Source organism: Acipenser ruthenus, chromosome 15, assembly GCF_902713425.1.
Source record: "Acipenser ruthenus chromosome 15, fAciRut3.2 maternal haplotype, whole genome shotgun sequence".
NCBI classification, from domain to species: domain Eukaryota; kingdom Metazoa; phylum Chordata; class Actinopteri; order Acipenseriformes; family Acipenseridae; genus Acipenser; species Acipenser ruthenus.
In genome coordinates this window covers 2439358-2457473 of record NC_081203.1, presented here as the reverse complement: position 1 = coordinate 2457473, position 18116 = coordinate 2439358, and the positions used below count along the sequence as shown (strand labels likewise).

Here is an 18116-nt window from a genome sequence, read left to right as displayed (position 1 = left end):
ACATACAACTCACCTGGTTATCTAATTAAAAAACTAGTAGATTTGGCAAAACAACTTGAAAAACATCTTGTTTTCAAGCGGGGGGGGGGGGGGTATCTGTGCAATGGCACGCGTTCACTCCGTCGTTTCCTGATCAGGGAGCTGCGATGTGCTTTCAATGCGTTTCTCTGAAGCACGAGTGCTAAACTCTTCTGGTTTTCCTTGTAAAACTCAATGGACTGTGCTGTCGCCCGGGACCCCAGCTCTCCCGCGGGACTGGGAGAATGTTCCGTCCTGCGGTTCCTGACGAGAGTCTTTCCATTTCCCAGCAGCGCCTGTGTTTCCATCCCGCGCTGCCACGCCTCTAAATTACTGAGGGACACGGGTCTGGCTGCCTTCTCTGACAGATGGTTTGATCATCTCTCACAGCTAAGGAAGTGCAACAAAACCCCAAACAGCTTTGCACTTCACTCCCCGGCTAATCTCTTAACACCCGCTTGGTGTCATACGCACATTTTTATTGGTGTATTTTAGTTATATCTTGGGGACCACTCCGTCAGCTGTGATTTGGTAAGGACACTCCTTGGAATCAGAATCTCGTGGTTACCTGTTTTTGGTGGGGGTTACGGGTGAATTTGTATGGAATTACAGATTTTGCAGTTGTGAACATTTTTCTGAAGACTCGATTTCATTAACTGTAGATTCCTGCGTTCCCTGGGGATCAATGAAATCCGGGTTCCAGGTTGAAACAGTGTTAGACGTTGTTAGAAACTCTCAGCTCCTCTTGGAACCGCTTAACCAGCCAGTTACATCCGCTTGTGACATCACTGCTCCTTACCGTTCTGTGATTGGGGGGACGGGGTATCCGTCTCTGCTCCAGGTCACTAAGGGGGTGGGGCTTCCCTGCACCTCACAAGGAAGCGTCACCTCTGACCCCACCGCTGCTGAGATTCTGATTGGCTCGGTCAGGTTCCTCCCTCCTCCAATCCTGGGCTTGGCTGGATAATAAGAACCATGAACAAAGCAGTTAGCAAGCAATACAGCACACCACCTGCACCCCTCATGCACAATCACTGACCAACCCCCACTGAAGAGAAAACCTCTTACTGTTCACACTGAGCTGCATCTCCCTGCTGGCGTACCCCGCCGGATTGGTAGCAGTGCACACGTAGACACCAGAGTCTTCCGCGCCCGGACTGGGGATCATTAGACTCCCGCTGGCGTCCGCGCGGTACCGCGAGCTGTGCCAGCGAATGGCCTCCCTGCCCTGGGGAGAGAAGAGAAAAAGACAGGGGCTTATACTTCACCCACCTAGGCTGACACCAAGCTGCTGAAGCCAGGGGGAGGTGGATCACCAGCCTATTTTCCTTCCTAACACATTTCTGTTGCATGTTGATCCCGGTTCGTTTTGCAGGTTTAATGACATCATCGTTCTACGCTTCAGCTCCATACCTTTGACCAGACGGTGGTCGGTTTAGGCTCCCCGGTGGAGTCACATGACAAGGTAACAGCCACGCCCTCGTTGGTGATGTAGTGGGAGGGGCCAGAGCTGATAGTGGGCACCGCTACAATGGAGAAAAGAACCACAAGTCAATGGAACAGACGTGTATTTTATATAAGTTGAAAATATAATATTTATAGATAGATAGATATTAAATATATTGAAAATGTATTCCGTGAGGGAAACGGCAGAGATATTCAGATATTTACAGAAGAGACCCGAGTGGAACAGAGTGGAATCACAGAGAGGAATACAAGAAAGGAACAGTCGTCCAGCTGAAACAGTAACAGCTCAAACTAAGAACACTACAAAAAAAAAATGAGATTCTGCCTCGGGGCATTTGATACCGTCAGACTCAGCCCGAGGCAAACAGTGCTAGCAAGCCAGGGGGCGAGCCTCCCACACAGCGCCTCACCGGGGATGCTGACAGCGATGGAGACGTTGGCCGAACCGGCCAGGTTCACAGCCCTGCATACGAATATCCCAGCATCCTCCTGAGACACCTTGTCAATATAGAGGCTGCCATCGCTCTGCAGCGAGACCCTGGAGCTCACACTCACCTGAGAGGATAAAAGAGAATAACCTGGGGTGAGGAGGGGGGTTTCGATGATCTCACAAACCACTGTCACTGAACCCTCGAGCAGAACTGTTTTCAAATGCACAGGGTTTACACTTAGTGCCCTGGATTTACAGGTTTCACTTCGAAAGCCAGACCCTGAAGCTGAAACGAAATGGAACGAAAAGCCGCGCAGGTGCTGATCTTACAGGCTGTCCGTTGTGGGTCCAGTGTCTCTTGGGTGGCGGGTTGCCATCCAATAGCATGCAGGAGAGGGTCAGGGAGCGTCCAATCAGAGTGCTGATCACCGGGGCAACCTCAGCCAGCAGGGGGGGCTCTGGGGACAGACAGGGGGTGGAGTTATACACAGGGATCAGAGACAGACAAGAGGTTCCCAGATGGTTGCAGAAACAGTGTGATCACCACTCTTTGAGTCCTGACTTTCTTAATTAGTTTCTATATCAGTAAGCTGTTTGCTATTTGACGGCATCCAGAATCATTATGCAATGTGCCTGGCTGATTTCAACAGTGTTCCTTTAATGGATTAAATGGGACTTCTGTTTTATTTCATTACTCTGTCGTAAAACGCTTTGTAAGTCTACCACGCCTCCTGGCACAAACAAACAAAACACACACACACACATTATAATTGATCACAGTCATGCTGGTAGTGTATAAAAATGCAACAAGTCTGTTTTAATGCTTAACCCAAGCCCCCCCCCCCCCCCCGTCACTCCACTTCAAAGCTCGTCCCGTTGGAGGGACAGTGGCGGCTTTAGCAGCTGCTTGAGATGAGTTTGGAACAGATGTCTAATATAGATATATTAGGCGATCTTTGTTCTGCGTTACGCTAACAGTCTCGTTTTCATCGCCACGAAGCACGCTTTCTAAGATCTAGATTGCTGTTGCACACAGACAGATGGAGAGAGATACTGACCAAGCCCAGTGACAGTGATCCGGACCTCTGTGCGGATCAACCCAAACTGGTTCTGAGCCTCACACACATACAGACCCTCGTCGTCCAGCCACACGCCTGAGGAGAAAACACGCAGGGTTTAACTGCAAAGGATCATTTCGCTGTGTTAAGATTCTCTGCAGTTTCCAGTTCTCCTAAATGACACATTACACCGTGTAACAATTATTTTTTTTTTTTTGGTTCCTGGGTAGTAAGTGTTATTTCCTAATTGCTTATGCCTCAAAAGTATAGAAAATGGCTATTATTCCCCACAAACTTTGCTTTTGTGACCAGGACAGTGATATTTTGAAATTTACCTATTTTCCAGAACATTCCAGATAGATTCAGTGCTGAGTAAACTTTCCAGTAATATAAATAGTAGTATAAATACAGGGGCCTTAAGCCTACCAGTTCAGTTTAGTTCCAGCTGCCTAAGTGGATACATATCTGCATTTTTCTGAGATGGCATCAAGAGGCTGCAATGGTGGCATTCCTGATGGGTCTCCAAGGCGGTTTTACCAAGTTTCCCTGCTATCTTTGCCTTTGGGACAGCAGGGACACCAAGGCGCACTACCACAGGCAGGACTGGCCACAGCGGACCGAGTTCTCTGTGGGGAGGAACAACGTCAAGTGGGAGCCACTGGTGGACCCCCGGAAGGTGCTGATGCCACCACTGCACATCAAATTGGGCCTTATGAAACAATTTGTCAGAGCTCTAGATAAGGAGTCGGCAGCCTTCAAGTACCTTCAAGACTTCTTCCCTAAGCTGTCTGAGGCAAAGGTCAAAGCCGGTGTCTTCGTCGGACCACAGATAAAGAAGATCCTGGAGTGCAATGAATTCCCCAAGAAGCTCACTAGTAAGGCGAAAGCGGCTTGGAACAGCTTTGTCGCAGTGGTTTGGGGCTTCCTGGGCAATCACAAGGCCGAAAACTATGTGGAGCTGGTTGAGACTCTGGTGAAGAACTACAGCACAATGGGCTGTAGGATGTCCCTCAAAGTCCATATCCTTGATGCTCATCTTGATAAATTCAAGGAGAACATGGGAGCGTACTCGGAGGAGCAAGGCGAGCGCTTCCACCAGGATATACTGGACTTTGAACGCCGCTACCAAGGACAGTATAACGAGAACATGATGGGAGACTACATTTGGGGGCTGATTCGTGAAAGTGATTTACAGTATAATCGTAAATCTCGAAAAACTACTCACTTCTAAATCTTTTGTAGTCATTTTTGTATTACTTTAGTATAAATACATGTTAATTTGGATTCATATGTTGTTTTTTTCTGACTTTATGTGAACGAAAAGACACAAATTCGCCCGTTTTCTCATTGGAAATAGGTCAATTTCAAAATATCACTGTCCTAGTCACAAAAGCAAAGTTTGTGGGGAATAATAGCCATTTTCTATACTTTTGAGGCATAAGCAATTAGGAAATAACACTTACTACCCAGGAACAAAAATTGTGTTACATAGTGTTATCACTGTGTGTGGAAAATCCAGAAGTGGTACTGCCCGTGCAGATTGGCCATGGTGAACCTTTCAAAGGGTGACACGGGGAACTGTATCTGCAGACTCACTCTCGATGAGGAGGGCTCCGGTCTCCAGCTGGAACACGTTGCTGAGCGAGTCTGGTTTGATGTAGAGAGGCTCGCCGTCCTGCCTCTGCCATGTGACCTGCGGAGCCGGGTACCCCCGAGCGGAGCACGCCAGCGTCACGTTCTGACCCACCTCCACCGTGACGTCAGCGGGGGTCTCCGAGAACTCAGGGGGGGCTGAGGAGAGACGGCAAGAGGTATACTGTGGAAGTCATATGCAAAATGACTAAATCTTACAGGGCTGCATTTGAAAGCTCTCGGGCTTCTTTGATTTGCAGATCAGAGGTAAGTCGTTAACATTTGGGAGCGATTTACAAAGGAGAGGCTCCCCTGGCTGCACCCAGCCTGAGACTCACACTCACATTCCTCCACAGTCACATTAAAGTGGTGTGAACGAGCGGAGCCTGTGATTTACTGTGTTAATTACAGCCCAGCTCCCAGGAGAGAGGGAGGAGTCTGGAGGTGCAGACGCGCTCCCTGCTGTGATCAATGCATACAGGGAGCACATCTGGTGCTGTATATAATAGACCCGGTCATTGAAAATATAGACTGCTTCATAAACTGAATCAACTAGATAGGCACGGGTACTCTAAGTTGGAGAAAGAGACATGGAGATTTCATTTAGCGGTTATTAATTCATATTAGTTGTATATATGTAATTGGTAATATCAATTTGGAGACACAAGGTGCAACATTTCTATCTTTGCAAGCGGCTCTTTCTTTCTTTCTTTCTCTCTGTCTCCCTCTCCCTCGCTCCCTCTCTATACTCACCGCCCACATTCAAGACCACCATGGCAGAAGAGGTGCCGGTCTGGCTGCTGGCCACACAGCTGTACTCCCCAGCGTCCATCTCCTGCACCCCCCCGATCCGCAGGGTCCCGCGCCGGGCATCCTCCTCCACCAGGGGCAGGGTCCCCACCAGCAGGTCCCCTGGCACACAGACACACAGGTGATTTATCAACAACGCATTTACTGATTCATCGGTACTCACTATAGACAGGTGGCCTTGCTATTTACAGGTTTGAAACGCTTAACCGGGAAGCTATACAAACACCAGCACTAATTCTACTGACACTGAGCTGAGGTGAGGTTTGCATTACCTTTGTACCATGTGACCAGGGGGGGCGGGACTCCCGCGGCCTTGCATTCCAAGATGGCTTCTTCTCCGGCAGTCACCAGCACTGAGCGGTTCAGCACTGTGATAGAGGGGGTCTCTGTAGGGAGATGACAGGTTACAGCTACACTCTGATAGAGGGGGTCTCTGTGTAGGGAGATGACAGGTTACAGCTACACTCTGATAGAGGGGGTCTCTGTAGGGAGATGACAGGTTACAGCTACACCAAGGTCCCCTGGTATTAAATGTATTTTGTAGCTTTTTAAATTTCTTGCAGCTCCAGCATCAAACTGGCTGTTTTCAGGTCCACAATATTAGATGGTAAATTCTGTACAATGTGAGATCTGTGGGTGTGGAGGGGATGAGGTTACAAACCCATTCCTGTCTCTTCAAGCTCACCGGTGTAGCTGAGTGTGGCTCTCTGCATGTCAGTTCCCACATCATTGGACGCCAGGCAGGTGTAGCTCCCAGCATGCTCTGGGGCTGCGTCTTTGATGATCAGGATGCCGCGCTCAGACACTGAGGTTCTGTAGGGGAAAGCAAAAAGAAATACAACTGCTGCAACATTATTAAGAAACATGCGACGGACATCAGACTCATTCATTCAGTCTTCTCAAAAAAAGCTGATAAAACCGACAGAGCATTCAGCTGGTTTGTGTCCTACCTGCCGCTGTGTGTAACAAAGGTGTCTCCGTGCCTCCAGAAGATTTGGGGTGTGGGGGACCCCGCTGCGGTGCAGGCGACCCGCACCTCTGCCCCCCGCAAGAAGGTTTGAGTCTGGGGGGAGACCTGCACACGAGGGGGCTCTGCAAAGACACACGCACTCGACTCAACAACTACACTGGCAGCTCTTTAGGGGAATAGTCCCCTCCTAGGGAAGGTTAAGAGCAGTTTGTTTTGCTTTTATTGCAATTGAAACCCTTTAAAACGACAGATTTAGTTTTTTAATTAATGTTCTGCTTTCAACTACTGCGAGGTACCGCCCTCTACTGGAGCTCCCTGATTGGTGGACGAACGTTCTGAGGATTCTGATATACTGCACTGTATCACACCCTGCTAGAGACGGCATAGAGGTAACAGGACCTTTCTCAAATGATGTTAAACAGCAGTCCCAAGCAGTTGAATGTGATGAAAGTGGATGCAAAGCTGTGTATGTTTACCTGGCACCAGCAGCCACACTGCAGCCCGGCTCTCTCCCTGGTCGTTGCTGGCGACACAGTGGTACTGCCCGGCGTCCTGGGGGGTCACAGGGTCGATCTCTAGGGAGGAGTTCCTCAGGATCCTCACCCTGCCTGTCCAGCCCCCCACCTCCTCCCCTTCCCTCTGCCACGTCAGGTTGTACCTCACGCTGCCTCCCACCTGGCACGACAGCACCACCACGCCACCAGGGGGAGCTGTCATATTTCGGGGGAGCTCCAGAGCAGGGGGAGGCTCTGCAGGAGGAGCGAGAGAGAGAGAGAGTGAGGTGTGGCTAATTACATTTTACTGATGCTTCCTGTCCTCATACTAATCGAAAATGGATACAATCTGCAGCTTACAACAGTTTATACCCAAATGTAATCACTGTGTAGTGTGAGACAGACAGTTCATTCCTATTGAATCTTAATTCGATTTGAAGTTAAACGCCTGTGATCTATACAGCCTGAGGTATGGAAACACCTGCCAATAGAGCCTCCACTAACCGCTAACAGAGAGGTAGGTCTGAGCTCGGCCCATTCCGGCGTTGCCGCTAGCGACGCACTCATAGAATCCCTCATCCTTTCCGGAGACTTTGGGAATCTCCCAGGTGGTGTTGGCGGAGCCCCTGGAAGAGGAATAAACAGTGATGAGATGAGGTTTCATATTGTGCTGCTGTAGCGCTCTCATTGAAACAAATAGGGGTGTGACTGAGACCTACTGAAAGATTCGCTCCTCCCCCAGCCTGGCCCCGCCCCTCCCGGTGACTCGCAGCCTGAAGGGGGCGGAGCTCTCCACAGAGCAGCCAATCACAGCCGGCTGCAGGTAGTAACCCTGGATCCTACTGGGCATGCTCACAGCAGGAGGGTCTGCAAAGAATAACAGGGGACCACTGAAACAGGGCAGCAACTTTTTTTGAGGCTGACTTTCATTTCAAACATGCTTAACTGGATTGAGAGATTGGAAGATGCCCAGGGGGCTCCAGATTCCACTTACCTGGAATGATGTTGGTGTAGGACACAGAGGACAGCCTCTGGAAGCTGTAGCCGTCCTTGTCCTTCCCGTTCAGCTTCAGGAAGAAGCTCTCCGAGGGCGAGCGGAACTCCGGGATGTTCCAGAGGCCGCTGGAGCCCCGGTCAGGGGGCCGCAGCACAGAGAGGGCCCGGAGAGAGCGCCCCGAAGCCGACAGCAGCTCCATCCGAGACACGTGACCTGGGGGGCTCAGACCAGTGCAGTTCAGCAGGACATGGGCGGGGATGCCTGCAGAGAGAGGGAAGAGCTTCACAGGAATCACACCTACATATCTTATGCACTTCCTCCGAGATGTGAAGCCCTGTTCATTCATTACCCGTATTTCTTTGTAACAAATGGTGTTGATCAGATGTATAAGGCAGGCGTTCGTGCCTGAGCAGGGGATTATGGGAAGTGTCAATTCAGCACAGAGTTCAGTACCTTGAACGGGCCGCTCTCTGGTCTGTGCAAAGTCTCTGGTGGGGTGGCTGGAGAAGCCGGCCCTGAAGTCCAGTGGGCTGACCCCTGTGACCCGCAGGGTGTGTCGGCCGCTGCAGCGCACCTAAAACATGAGGGGGGGGGGAAGACGGTCAGGGCTTGAACCCGTGGCATGCAAAAGAGGGTTAAACAGGGACCCGTGCTGAACTGAACACTACAATTCCTTGATATGTTTACTGCTGCATAATGCTACAGTGTAGTTCCGCTGAAGCTGCAGACAGTGTCCCACAATCGTGTTCACTTACACACTCAAAAGTAATTCTCCAGTAACTGTTTCCTGCTTTCATCGGAAAACAGATCGTTTAGATTCAGAGCTTGTTGCCTGTGCATTACTCTGTGATCTGCAGCAGTGGCTTGAGCCGTTATATTAAATACCTTTCCCTTCTCTTTTTTGCTATAGTGATGTAGGACTACATGTACCAGAATGCACTGCAATGCAATGTGACCCTGGAGCCTCGTGAACCCCCCCCCCCCCCCCCCCCCCCCCCGTTGCATCTCAACGCTGCCCCCTACCTTCAGTGTCCAGGTGCCTGGCCGGGGGTGTTTCACACTGACCACACGAGCTGAGTTGGGGATGTTCAGCAGCTCGGTCAGGCCAAGCTCCTTCCCAACCCTCCTGCCTGCAGACAGACAGTGCAAGTTACTGGAGAGGCTGGCAGAGAACCAGCAGATGGTTGGATACAGAGAGGTAAATGCATTGGTATTGTGATGAGCAGTGATCCTGAAGAAAACAAACATGCACTGCGTTAGTGTTCATGCATTTATTGTCCAGCAGGTGTCTAGGACTGCTACAGCGAGCAAATGTGCAGAGTATCTGGAAGATGGTGAGAGAATTCACCCAGTTTACATGCTTGGTTTGATTTGGGCAAAAAAAAAAGTGAAACTGCTGAAACTTACATTAACAATACAATGCTTAGCAATTACTGGAGTTTGCACACGCACACGCACCCGCACCCACACACGCACATGCACCCGCACCCGCACCCGCACACGCACCCGCACACGCACACGCACACACTCCTGCGTACCGAAGGGATCCCGAAGTTCAATCTCCGGCTCAGGGCCGCTCAGCGAGACAGTGACCTCCTTCAGGCTGGGGTCAAAGGGCACTGACCACTCGTTCTCCTCTCCGCTCTCGTGGTCAGTGGAGACCAGGTGGACCTTCATAGCCTGGACCGTCTCTTCAACCCACTTCAACACCTGAAAGGACATTGTACAGTACAGTGCATTAGGGAACAGGACAATAGACAAGCACCACAATACCACCCACATCGGAGAGATACAACCTTCAGAGATATCACTAATACTGCACGGGTAATCTCGCATGGTTAATAAATGCATGTGAACCGCACATTAACCTTTGGTTCAATCAGTGTATAACAAGTGGAAACAGCTGGATTGCCTGCCGCACGTTTGACTTCTCAGGGGATTGAGAGACTGCTTTTCACAGAGCACATCTGTCTTTGGTTTCTATCTGTTTCTGCCTCTTAAAACCTGGTGCGATACACGAGATACAATCAGCTAGTGTTCACAGCTGACACCGTCTCTTAAGGTTCTGAACTCAGCAGTCACGGTTTTGTTGCCCACCCAAAGAGCTGGCTTAGACAGACACAATGCAGGCTCGACTGGGAACAGCAAGAAGTGTGAGGAATGGGTTAAACCACAGGACAGAACAAACACGGTCACAGACCCTTGTTACAACTCATTCTGAGAAACGTCACCATTGTGTGATCTGTGTGAAACCAGTCCTCTGTTTACTGCCCTATGTGTTCTGAATCATTGTTGCTTCTGCACTTACAGATACTGGTAAAGGCATGAGCATATCTGACCTTTGGGGCTGCGACCGAGCAAGCCTGAGCAAGGTGGAATTAGTGCACTGAGACTGTATGAATACTAAAGTGTTGTCAATGCATCGATTATAGTCGATTACTGCCTGTCTGATTAAGAGACTGGTTCCTGACTGCACCACTAGATAATAGGTGCTTTTTGTACTGTTTTGAAAATGACCCTGTTGTCATTTAAAAGAAAGTTAATGGGGGGGGGGGGGGGGGGGTGATTTTATAGGGAACAGCAGCAAACAGAGTCTATATCACTTCCCGTCCTGAACAATAATGCATTTAGCGTGCCCGGCTGAGCAGGCAGACAGACAGCGCTGGTTCCCGACACTCCAAGATGAATGTCTCCGCTTGTGAAATCTATTCCAGATGTGCTGGGCAGCCTGGGGGCAGCAGCTTTAGAATCAGCTTCAGATGGAAGTTCACAGGTACGGAACAAGGAGAGACGCCTTTATTAGGAACCTGGAATTCAAAAGAATTGCTACCAGATGGACCAGCAATTCATTTTCAAATGTCAAAGCACCTGACTTTGGTCTTTTTACATTGATAATTATTGAGATTTTTTACAGACACTTCGTGAGGTTCTGAATGTTATTATTATTATTATTTATTTTTATTATTATTAGGAAAGTGTATATTGAATAAGAGATTTTATTAATGCAGTAAACAGCATGTGCAATGTGTTTTTGTTAGTCATTCTACTAAACCAGGCATTAGACCAAATGACTACAATTGTAAGCAATTGGCCAGATAACTATGTACAAATTGTAGTTATTTGGCCACAGTTTTGATTGTGTTTTTGTGGTTGCTTGGTTAAATGCCAGGAACATCAATTTAAACTGTATGTACTGTTGTAGCTAGGTTACTAAGGGGCTGGTTTGAACACACGTTTATTACACACGTTTACAGTCCCAGGGAATGCACACTGATTGCACTAACACTTATTTTAGGATAACCATGCAGTAGATTCAACTCTGGGGGATTCCCCAGTGCTGGAAAATGCTAAATGCTTTTTTTTCTAAAAAAAAAACAGCTATTGCTTATCCCAGCGGAGTACAGAGGCTGATCAAATCAACACCTCAGTGTGGCCTTTCCACAAGTAAACACCTCCTGAGTCCTTCAATTAGGGGGGTGCTGGGGTGACCAAACACAGACCACACCGAAGCCCTGAAATACGACCCCTGACTTGTCAGATGGGCCCGGACCCATCGTGTAATGGATTTTAACAGGAAGTCGGTCCACAGATCCTGGATTGTATTGCCCATTGTGCTGAGGATGATCTCTGAACAGATCATCATCCGCACATGAGTAAAGGGGGCCAGCGATGATGTCAATTCCAGGGCCAGTGATTGATTTGAAAGCCTCGGGTGTCGCCCTTTTATTATCGAGACGGAAGCTGGCAGCCAGACACGTTGCAATGTGATTCTCCCTGATGGATTCGCATGTCTGCTTTCCACTTACCGCTAATCCCAGAGATTCTGCACACCTCGATGGGTAACAGAGTTCTCCTCTTTGACAACGAAACGGGCTTGAAACTTTGAGCTCAGTTAAGTGAGTTCTTATTGGTGAACTTGAATCTTTCAAATATATACCGTGACGGCTGTTTGCAAATCCAGGTGCCATGTCGGCATATTAATCCTACCAAAAATATTCATAATTTATACAACCGACTACCAGGACCGAACTGCCCATCTAAAAGATCAAAGTCTGCATCTAGCAAGTTAAACCCAGCTTTTTAATTTTACTTTCCAAGGCTCAGATATAAAGAGGAATGGTATTAAAGTAAATCACAGGACTCTCTCTTCAGATGCATTGATAAAGAACAAAAACATGAAGAAATCTTGTAATACACAAGCATGCACAGATGAAGAAAGAGAAAAGTTTGCTATTTATAAATCAACAATGATTGAAGGGCAATAAACGATGCTTCTATACACGGATAAAGGCAGAAGTGTAAGAAGATTCTCATTAAAAAAAAAATTCAAAGAAACGAATACTCCTTTAAGTGTATCAGCATCAAAACACAACGACAGAAGCCCTTCGAATAGGAAATGCACAAATCAAATCTAAGAGTTCCCTTTCAAGGATTCTCAGGGTAACAATCGCCTGTTTGTTCATAACTTGGCTCTGCGTTCAGAAGCCAGCTGGATCGTGGCTGAGACTGTAATTATTGAGAGTTTGTTAAAACAAAATGCATTTTGGGTTCTCATTGATACTAGCCAAATATGAGGCTGTAAAAGCAGTTTGTTAAACACGCAAGCACTTCAAATGTGGCTCTGCACTGCACACCCATCGATGTAGGGCATGTGAATATGTGAGGGGTGTTTAGAAAATTGAGATCTGTGCTGTAGTTACAATACACATCCACCGGGTGGCACTGTGCAATATATGTCAAATATAAAATAGATGGTAACACCTTACAATCTCTAATTACTGTGCATTTATAGTAGTTACTTGGTAAATACATGTGTAAATCATTTTGCAGGATATAACCCTAACCCCTTTTCTGATACAATTGTGTAGCTACATATACAATGCAAAAAGATTTACACTTGAAGTACATTGTAACTATGCACAATACCATTGTAACTATGAGTAAGTACACATGTACTTGCTAAGTAACTGTTATGTAACTAGTGACACAATGTCAAGTGTTTCCGAATAGACTTAAAATCAGTATGTTAGAGTTCCTGCTGCATCCCTATTAGCGGTACATATTTCCATATTAAAAAGCACAGTAAAGCACAGGGAGGCATGCTGAATTGAAGTGATGGATGGAAAACATCACAGGCAATCTGTAACTCAGCACTGTGGAGTTTTCTCATGGTGTAACGCTGCAGAGTTTTACAGTCGTGAAGCAGCATTCAAATCCCATGGATCAACAGCTGCACTGGGGGGGAGGGGGTGTGTGGGGGGGTTCTGGAGTTTCTGGAAGGGAAAAGACATCCCAATAAACTTCAAAGGTCGTGGTGTTATTGTTTTGAAGAAGGTGTTAACAACTCTCCCCCCCTCCCTCCCTCCCTCCCCCCCTCCCCCCGGCTTCGCTGGCCACAGAGCTCTCATTTACACTGTCTGACAATCGATCATTGCTGTCAGTGTTCAAAACATAAAGCGAGCAAAGACAGAACTGGGGGAACTGATAAAACACACTAGTAAGATGGTCCCTTACAGAAATGTACTGGGACTATAACGCAGTATTTTGGATACTTTGGTTTGCAGAACGACGCATGACCCCATGCAGAAGTGTGATCGGTACTTTGCAGCATTCTGGCAAAGTTACATTTATTGGCGGGAGAAGGAGAGAAAAAAGAGAGAAAGAGAGAGAGGTAAAAGTAATCTGTGAGGAGAGGGAGAGGGAAACTTTCCAGGGATCTGAAACGTGAACGGTGACCCCTGTGTGACCCCTGACCCCTGAGCTCTCACCTCGTCGACCTGCTGCTTGTCCAGATGGAAGATCTGTCCGGAGCTGGTGGCTGCGATCTCCTCGTAGGCCTTGTACCCCGGCTGGGAGCGATCGCCACAGTCTCCCGTCAGCACGAACACCACCTGCACAGAGACCCAACACAACGACCGTCTCTCCATCAGACACACAAGCACTGCAGCGCAGCCTACAGATTCTACAGACACCCTGAACAGCATCACTGTCATAGAGAGAGTATTCATTCAGTCATCCTGCTGGTGGAACTGAATAGTGATTTTGCAGTCTGATAATGGCTTTAAGATTAGGTTAAAGATTTGGGGTAATTTGCGAATGTATATAAAACATGACAAATCCTGAGGTGTTCTAATACATGTGCACTCTACCTGGGACTGTTTGAGCTGTACCAGCTGCAGGACGTCCTGTTTGAGCCGGTAGTCCTTGGCCCGGGCGTCAGTGAACACGTAGATGAAAGACCCTGGGAAGGAGACCTCCAGAGCCTTCTTGATGGCACCCACGCTCATTTCAGGGCAGTCCCCACCTCCCTGAGGAGAGAAACCAGCATAAGAGACTACAGGCCCTGCTCACAAACACATTAACGCATTCTGTTTTAATGGATCAAATGCAGCTTGATATTCACAAAGCTGTTTTCGACGGTTGCTGGCTGTTTTAATATGTGTAAAAAAAAAACAATACTGTATGATTAAGAAAAAGACTCTTAAACATTAGTAAGGAAGGAAGGGGCCATAAAAACTGAAGAAACTGATAGTGAGCGATTTTGTGCAGGATTGCTATCGTCTTAAGATCATCACAGCAGCTTCACTGGTTAAATCAATACTGCCCCAGCAGGTTTGCCTTAGCCAGACAGCCACAGAGGGGTTCGCCTGGTTTAGGGGGTGATGAGGGAGTTGAGAGTCAGCCTACTCCTGTTCTGTGTCAGTCAGCAGCTGGATGATTCTCTCAGCTCATCTCCCAGAGGCCCTGCAGCTATCGTCCAACACCCCAGGCTTGAGTGAGCCGCGGAGGGTACTGGCTGCTGTCAGACTGCGCCTTGATCGCACGGCTCTGTCTGACACACTGGTCTGTCTCTCTATCCACTCACCTGCACAAACAGCTCCCTCAGGTCCCGCTGGAACTGCTCAGGGTCAGTGGTGATCGATACGGGGCCAATCTCTGAAACACACAAAGACACGCACAGGAATTAACCAAGAGAAAACGCTTCAGCACTTCATCAGTTCTGTTGAGGTTCCTGTTTAGCAAATCCTGACCAAACGTGGGGTTTCCTTCATCGAATGTTCGTTCAAACTATCAATATTCTTTCATTTTTCCAATGGGCTGAAAAGAATTTTGAATTAGTAAGGTATTGGGGTAATCAAATTACCTTCCAATCAGGGAGAAACACTCTTCTGTGCAATACAGAATTTCAGATGCCATGTGCGCATTGATATAGCTTGCAGATCTTTTTGATATCATGTGCATGCTCACTGTTGCAGCAAGGAAAATGAAAATGGTCAATTTCATCTGTGAATGCTTTCAAGCAGTGTTGGTTTAATAACTGGTGCACTTTATCAGCGCTCCCCCTTCCCTCCCCTCCTCCCTGAGGCCCAGTATTTCACCCAGGCTGCACGCAGACACCCAGCGAGCCCAGCAAGATTTATATGCTGCTCAACAGGGACTGCAGACCTGGCGATTCCAAGCAGGATAAATGGATATTAAAGAACAGGAGAGAGCAAAGGGGTCTGGATATATCTCAGCTTCCCTCGTCCTAGACAGCGCATGGCTCTGTGCAGAATTCCTCCGAGTAGGTTGGTCAACTCTTCCTGTCTTCCAGGAATGCTCTCAGATATACAACATGATAACGCAGTCTGGAAAAACTCAAGATGTCTGGAGTTTTAAAGGATTAATAGGTGCGAGAGAGGAGGCTGAATTCCTAAAACGATACCTAAAGAAAATCGGCTTTTAAAAACATTCCTGGGTAGGGCCACTTCAAAGCAAGCATCGTATGTTCTCCAGAATAAAACCACTAGGTCACACTGTTCTCCGGTTCTTGGGCTCTCACCGCTGGACCACATTGCCTCCCACTCCCTGGGCTCTAACAGCTAGGCCACACTGCTGCCTGCTTCCCAGTCCCTCAGCTCCAACAATTAAGACACACTGCCTCCTCAGCTCTGACCACAAGGCACCATAGTCTAATGTTTATGCGTATCATGGTTTCTCCCTACAGCAGTTTTCATACTTTAAGACACTTAATAAATACAGTCAATTTTCCCCCATTCATGAATTATTTAATGTAAGCAAACGCAGCGTCTGCTGCTCCGAGAGCTCCAGGGGGTATAATTCATGCATCCTGTCTCACCAGCCAGACAGACCCTGACTAATACCCCTGCCCAAGACTCTGGTCCCTGGGGTGGGGGAAGCTCTGCTACCAGGCCAGCTTGCAACAATTTCCACGCTGACTAGCGTACCTTTCACAGGGGATTTATTCATAACCCTGCTTCCTCTGTAGTCATTTCCAGTCCCTGCAGTGCATTCATTTCCGATACAGTCGCTCTGAGCCCAGATTCGGGGACACTCTCGTGGGGAGTGGGGGTGTTTGCACGTCTGGGGACGGGGTGTCGTTATTGTAACGTACACTGCAGGTTTGGGTCACGGCTTGCCCCGATCACAGCCTTGACACCACGTGACACAGACTCCACAAGCTGTTGGAAGGTGTCTCCAAAGATGTTCATCCATTCAGTCAGATTTCATGCATTTGGTGCACAGGGGCAGGCAGAGGATCAGCATGAACACTGTGTGGTTCAAGTTCATGCCAAACGGTGCTCAACTGGATTGAGATCCAGGAGTGGCCATGGAAGCAGACTTACCTTCTAATCACCCTGTAGAACACACCCGCGCACGCACGTATATATGCACCAGACGTAGCGTTTCCTTTAGGTTTTAATTTAACTTGTTTTAATGTTGTTTTAATTTGACTGTAATGTAATTTTAATCACGTAAGCCTGTGCGCATAACAGCATTATGTAAATTACTGTGCTGAATTACTGCCCGCCGGGAAAGCCCCGTGCTGTTGCTGAGTGAAATATTTTCATGATTAGTTCATTAAAAAGCGGGGGCCAATATCTATAATCAACACCAGCACTGAAGTAAATAAAACTAACATCTTAGTTTAATGAAGTGCTCACAAGCGTAGCTGCGGTTATTCGGTGTTAACTACACAAAGCATATTCACAAGCATAGGAAATACGGCATTTTTGCATTTTATTCCCCATGGTTTTCCCAGGGTAATATTAACATTTATCCAGGTTTGCCGTATTTATTAATATGCTTTACCATACCTCGCTATTTTTTTTAATGCTTATGAGTTCTCTAAGCTTTTTTTCAGTTTGCTATGCTTTTACTATAGGACACTTTTATAAGGGGCTTGTACACTCCTTGCATTAGTCACCCGGAGCTCCCACCTGGGTCGTGGAAAGGTACGAGGACGAAGTTCTGAATGGGTCTCCTCCTCCGGCTCAAAGATTTCTCCAGGATTCCGGACGCACCTTCCACCACCTGCTGGAGATCGTCGTACATGGAGCCGGTCACATCGAACACGAAAGCCAGGCTAGAAGCACCTTCAGCCGGGCTGGGGTCCGAGCCGAGCCGGGGCACAGCGAGGGCGTGAGGACAACAGCAGTGCGTAAAAACCAGCGCAAGCCCGCACCATAAAGTCCAGAGGCAACCCATCGCCTTACCGCATCGGAGGGTAAACCGGAGAGAAATGAATATATAAATAAAGTAAAACCTTTGCAGTGCTGTAATAAATAAAGACGTATTCGTTCTGGAATGTACTGGTAACCTTAGCGAAGTAGCGGTACCAGAAAACAAAAAAATTAATGAAATAAAACACTCAACAATGTTTAACTATAACATAGAAGCGCGTTCTAAGGTTCTAATGGAATCCACGCAATTATTTGGCGTCTGCGGTCAACCGAACAGCTGCGACTTTCAAGACAAAGTCCCAAACAGTGAGTTCACTTGAGCTGAAGCCCTCGCTTCAGTGATCCCCTGGAGAAAAAAAACAACAGTAAACTGATCAGAGCGAAAGAGGCGGGGGTGGGGTGTTGAGAAGAGGGTATCCGGGAAAGCCAGACCACCTTTTTGGTGTAACCGGACCCGACTTGAACCTCAGAACCCCCCTCCCTCCGATTCCAGTGCTTGTGTTGTCAGGGCGCTTTGCTGTAGCCTTCCTTCGTGCCCACAGTGAGTCACTCATATCTGGGACAAATGCGTTTGTCTCTCGTCTTGTCTAAACTTAGCTGTATGCTGAATGTCGAGCCTCAGAGGTCGTCCATCATGTGCAGTGTTATGGCTTCTCTCCCTGCCCTCCATTAGTGCTGTGCTGTAACTATCACTAAGGAGATACAGATGCTAGTATCAAACCAGCACATGTACCTCCTTATATATACAGCATATATAAACCCATGCATGTATTCTA

The 18116-nt window shown here is 47.9% G+C and overlaps 1 protein-coding gene across 1 annotated transcript in view; it reads right to left on the bottom strand.

The window, feature by feature from the left end:
• LOC117422495 (hemicentin-1-like) overlaps positions 1–17699 on the bottom strand; it is a 44381-nt gene extending 26682 nt beyond the window's left edge. Inside the window, 22 exon segments of the mRNA XM_058986783.1 lie at positions 818–977; positions 1087–1246; positions 1432–1544; positions 1896–2040; positions 2246–2373; positions 2974–3069; positions 4570–4764; positions 5359–5517; positions 5688–5801; positions 6101–6228; positions 6366–6507; positions 6862–7134; positions 7384–7505; positions 7599–7746; positions 7874–8137; positions 8330–8450; positions 8900–9006; positions 9415–9586; positions 13645–13767; positions 14026–14184; positions 14742–14812; positions 17098–17699. Coding sequence (XP_058842766.1) covers positions 818–977; positions 1087–1246; positions 1432–1544; positions 1896–2040; positions 2246–2373; positions 2974–3069; positions 4570–4764; positions 5359–5517; positions 5688–5801; positions 6101–6228; positions 6366–6507; positions 6862–7134; positions 7384–7505; positions 7599–7746; positions 7874–8137; positions 8330–8450; positions 8900–9006; positions 9415–9586; positions 13645–13767; positions 14026–14184; positions 14742–14812; positions 17098–17365 — 3368 coding nt within the window. The 5' untranslated portion in view covers positions 17366–17699.
• Between the last annotated feature and the right edge of the window lie 417 nt (positions 17700–18116).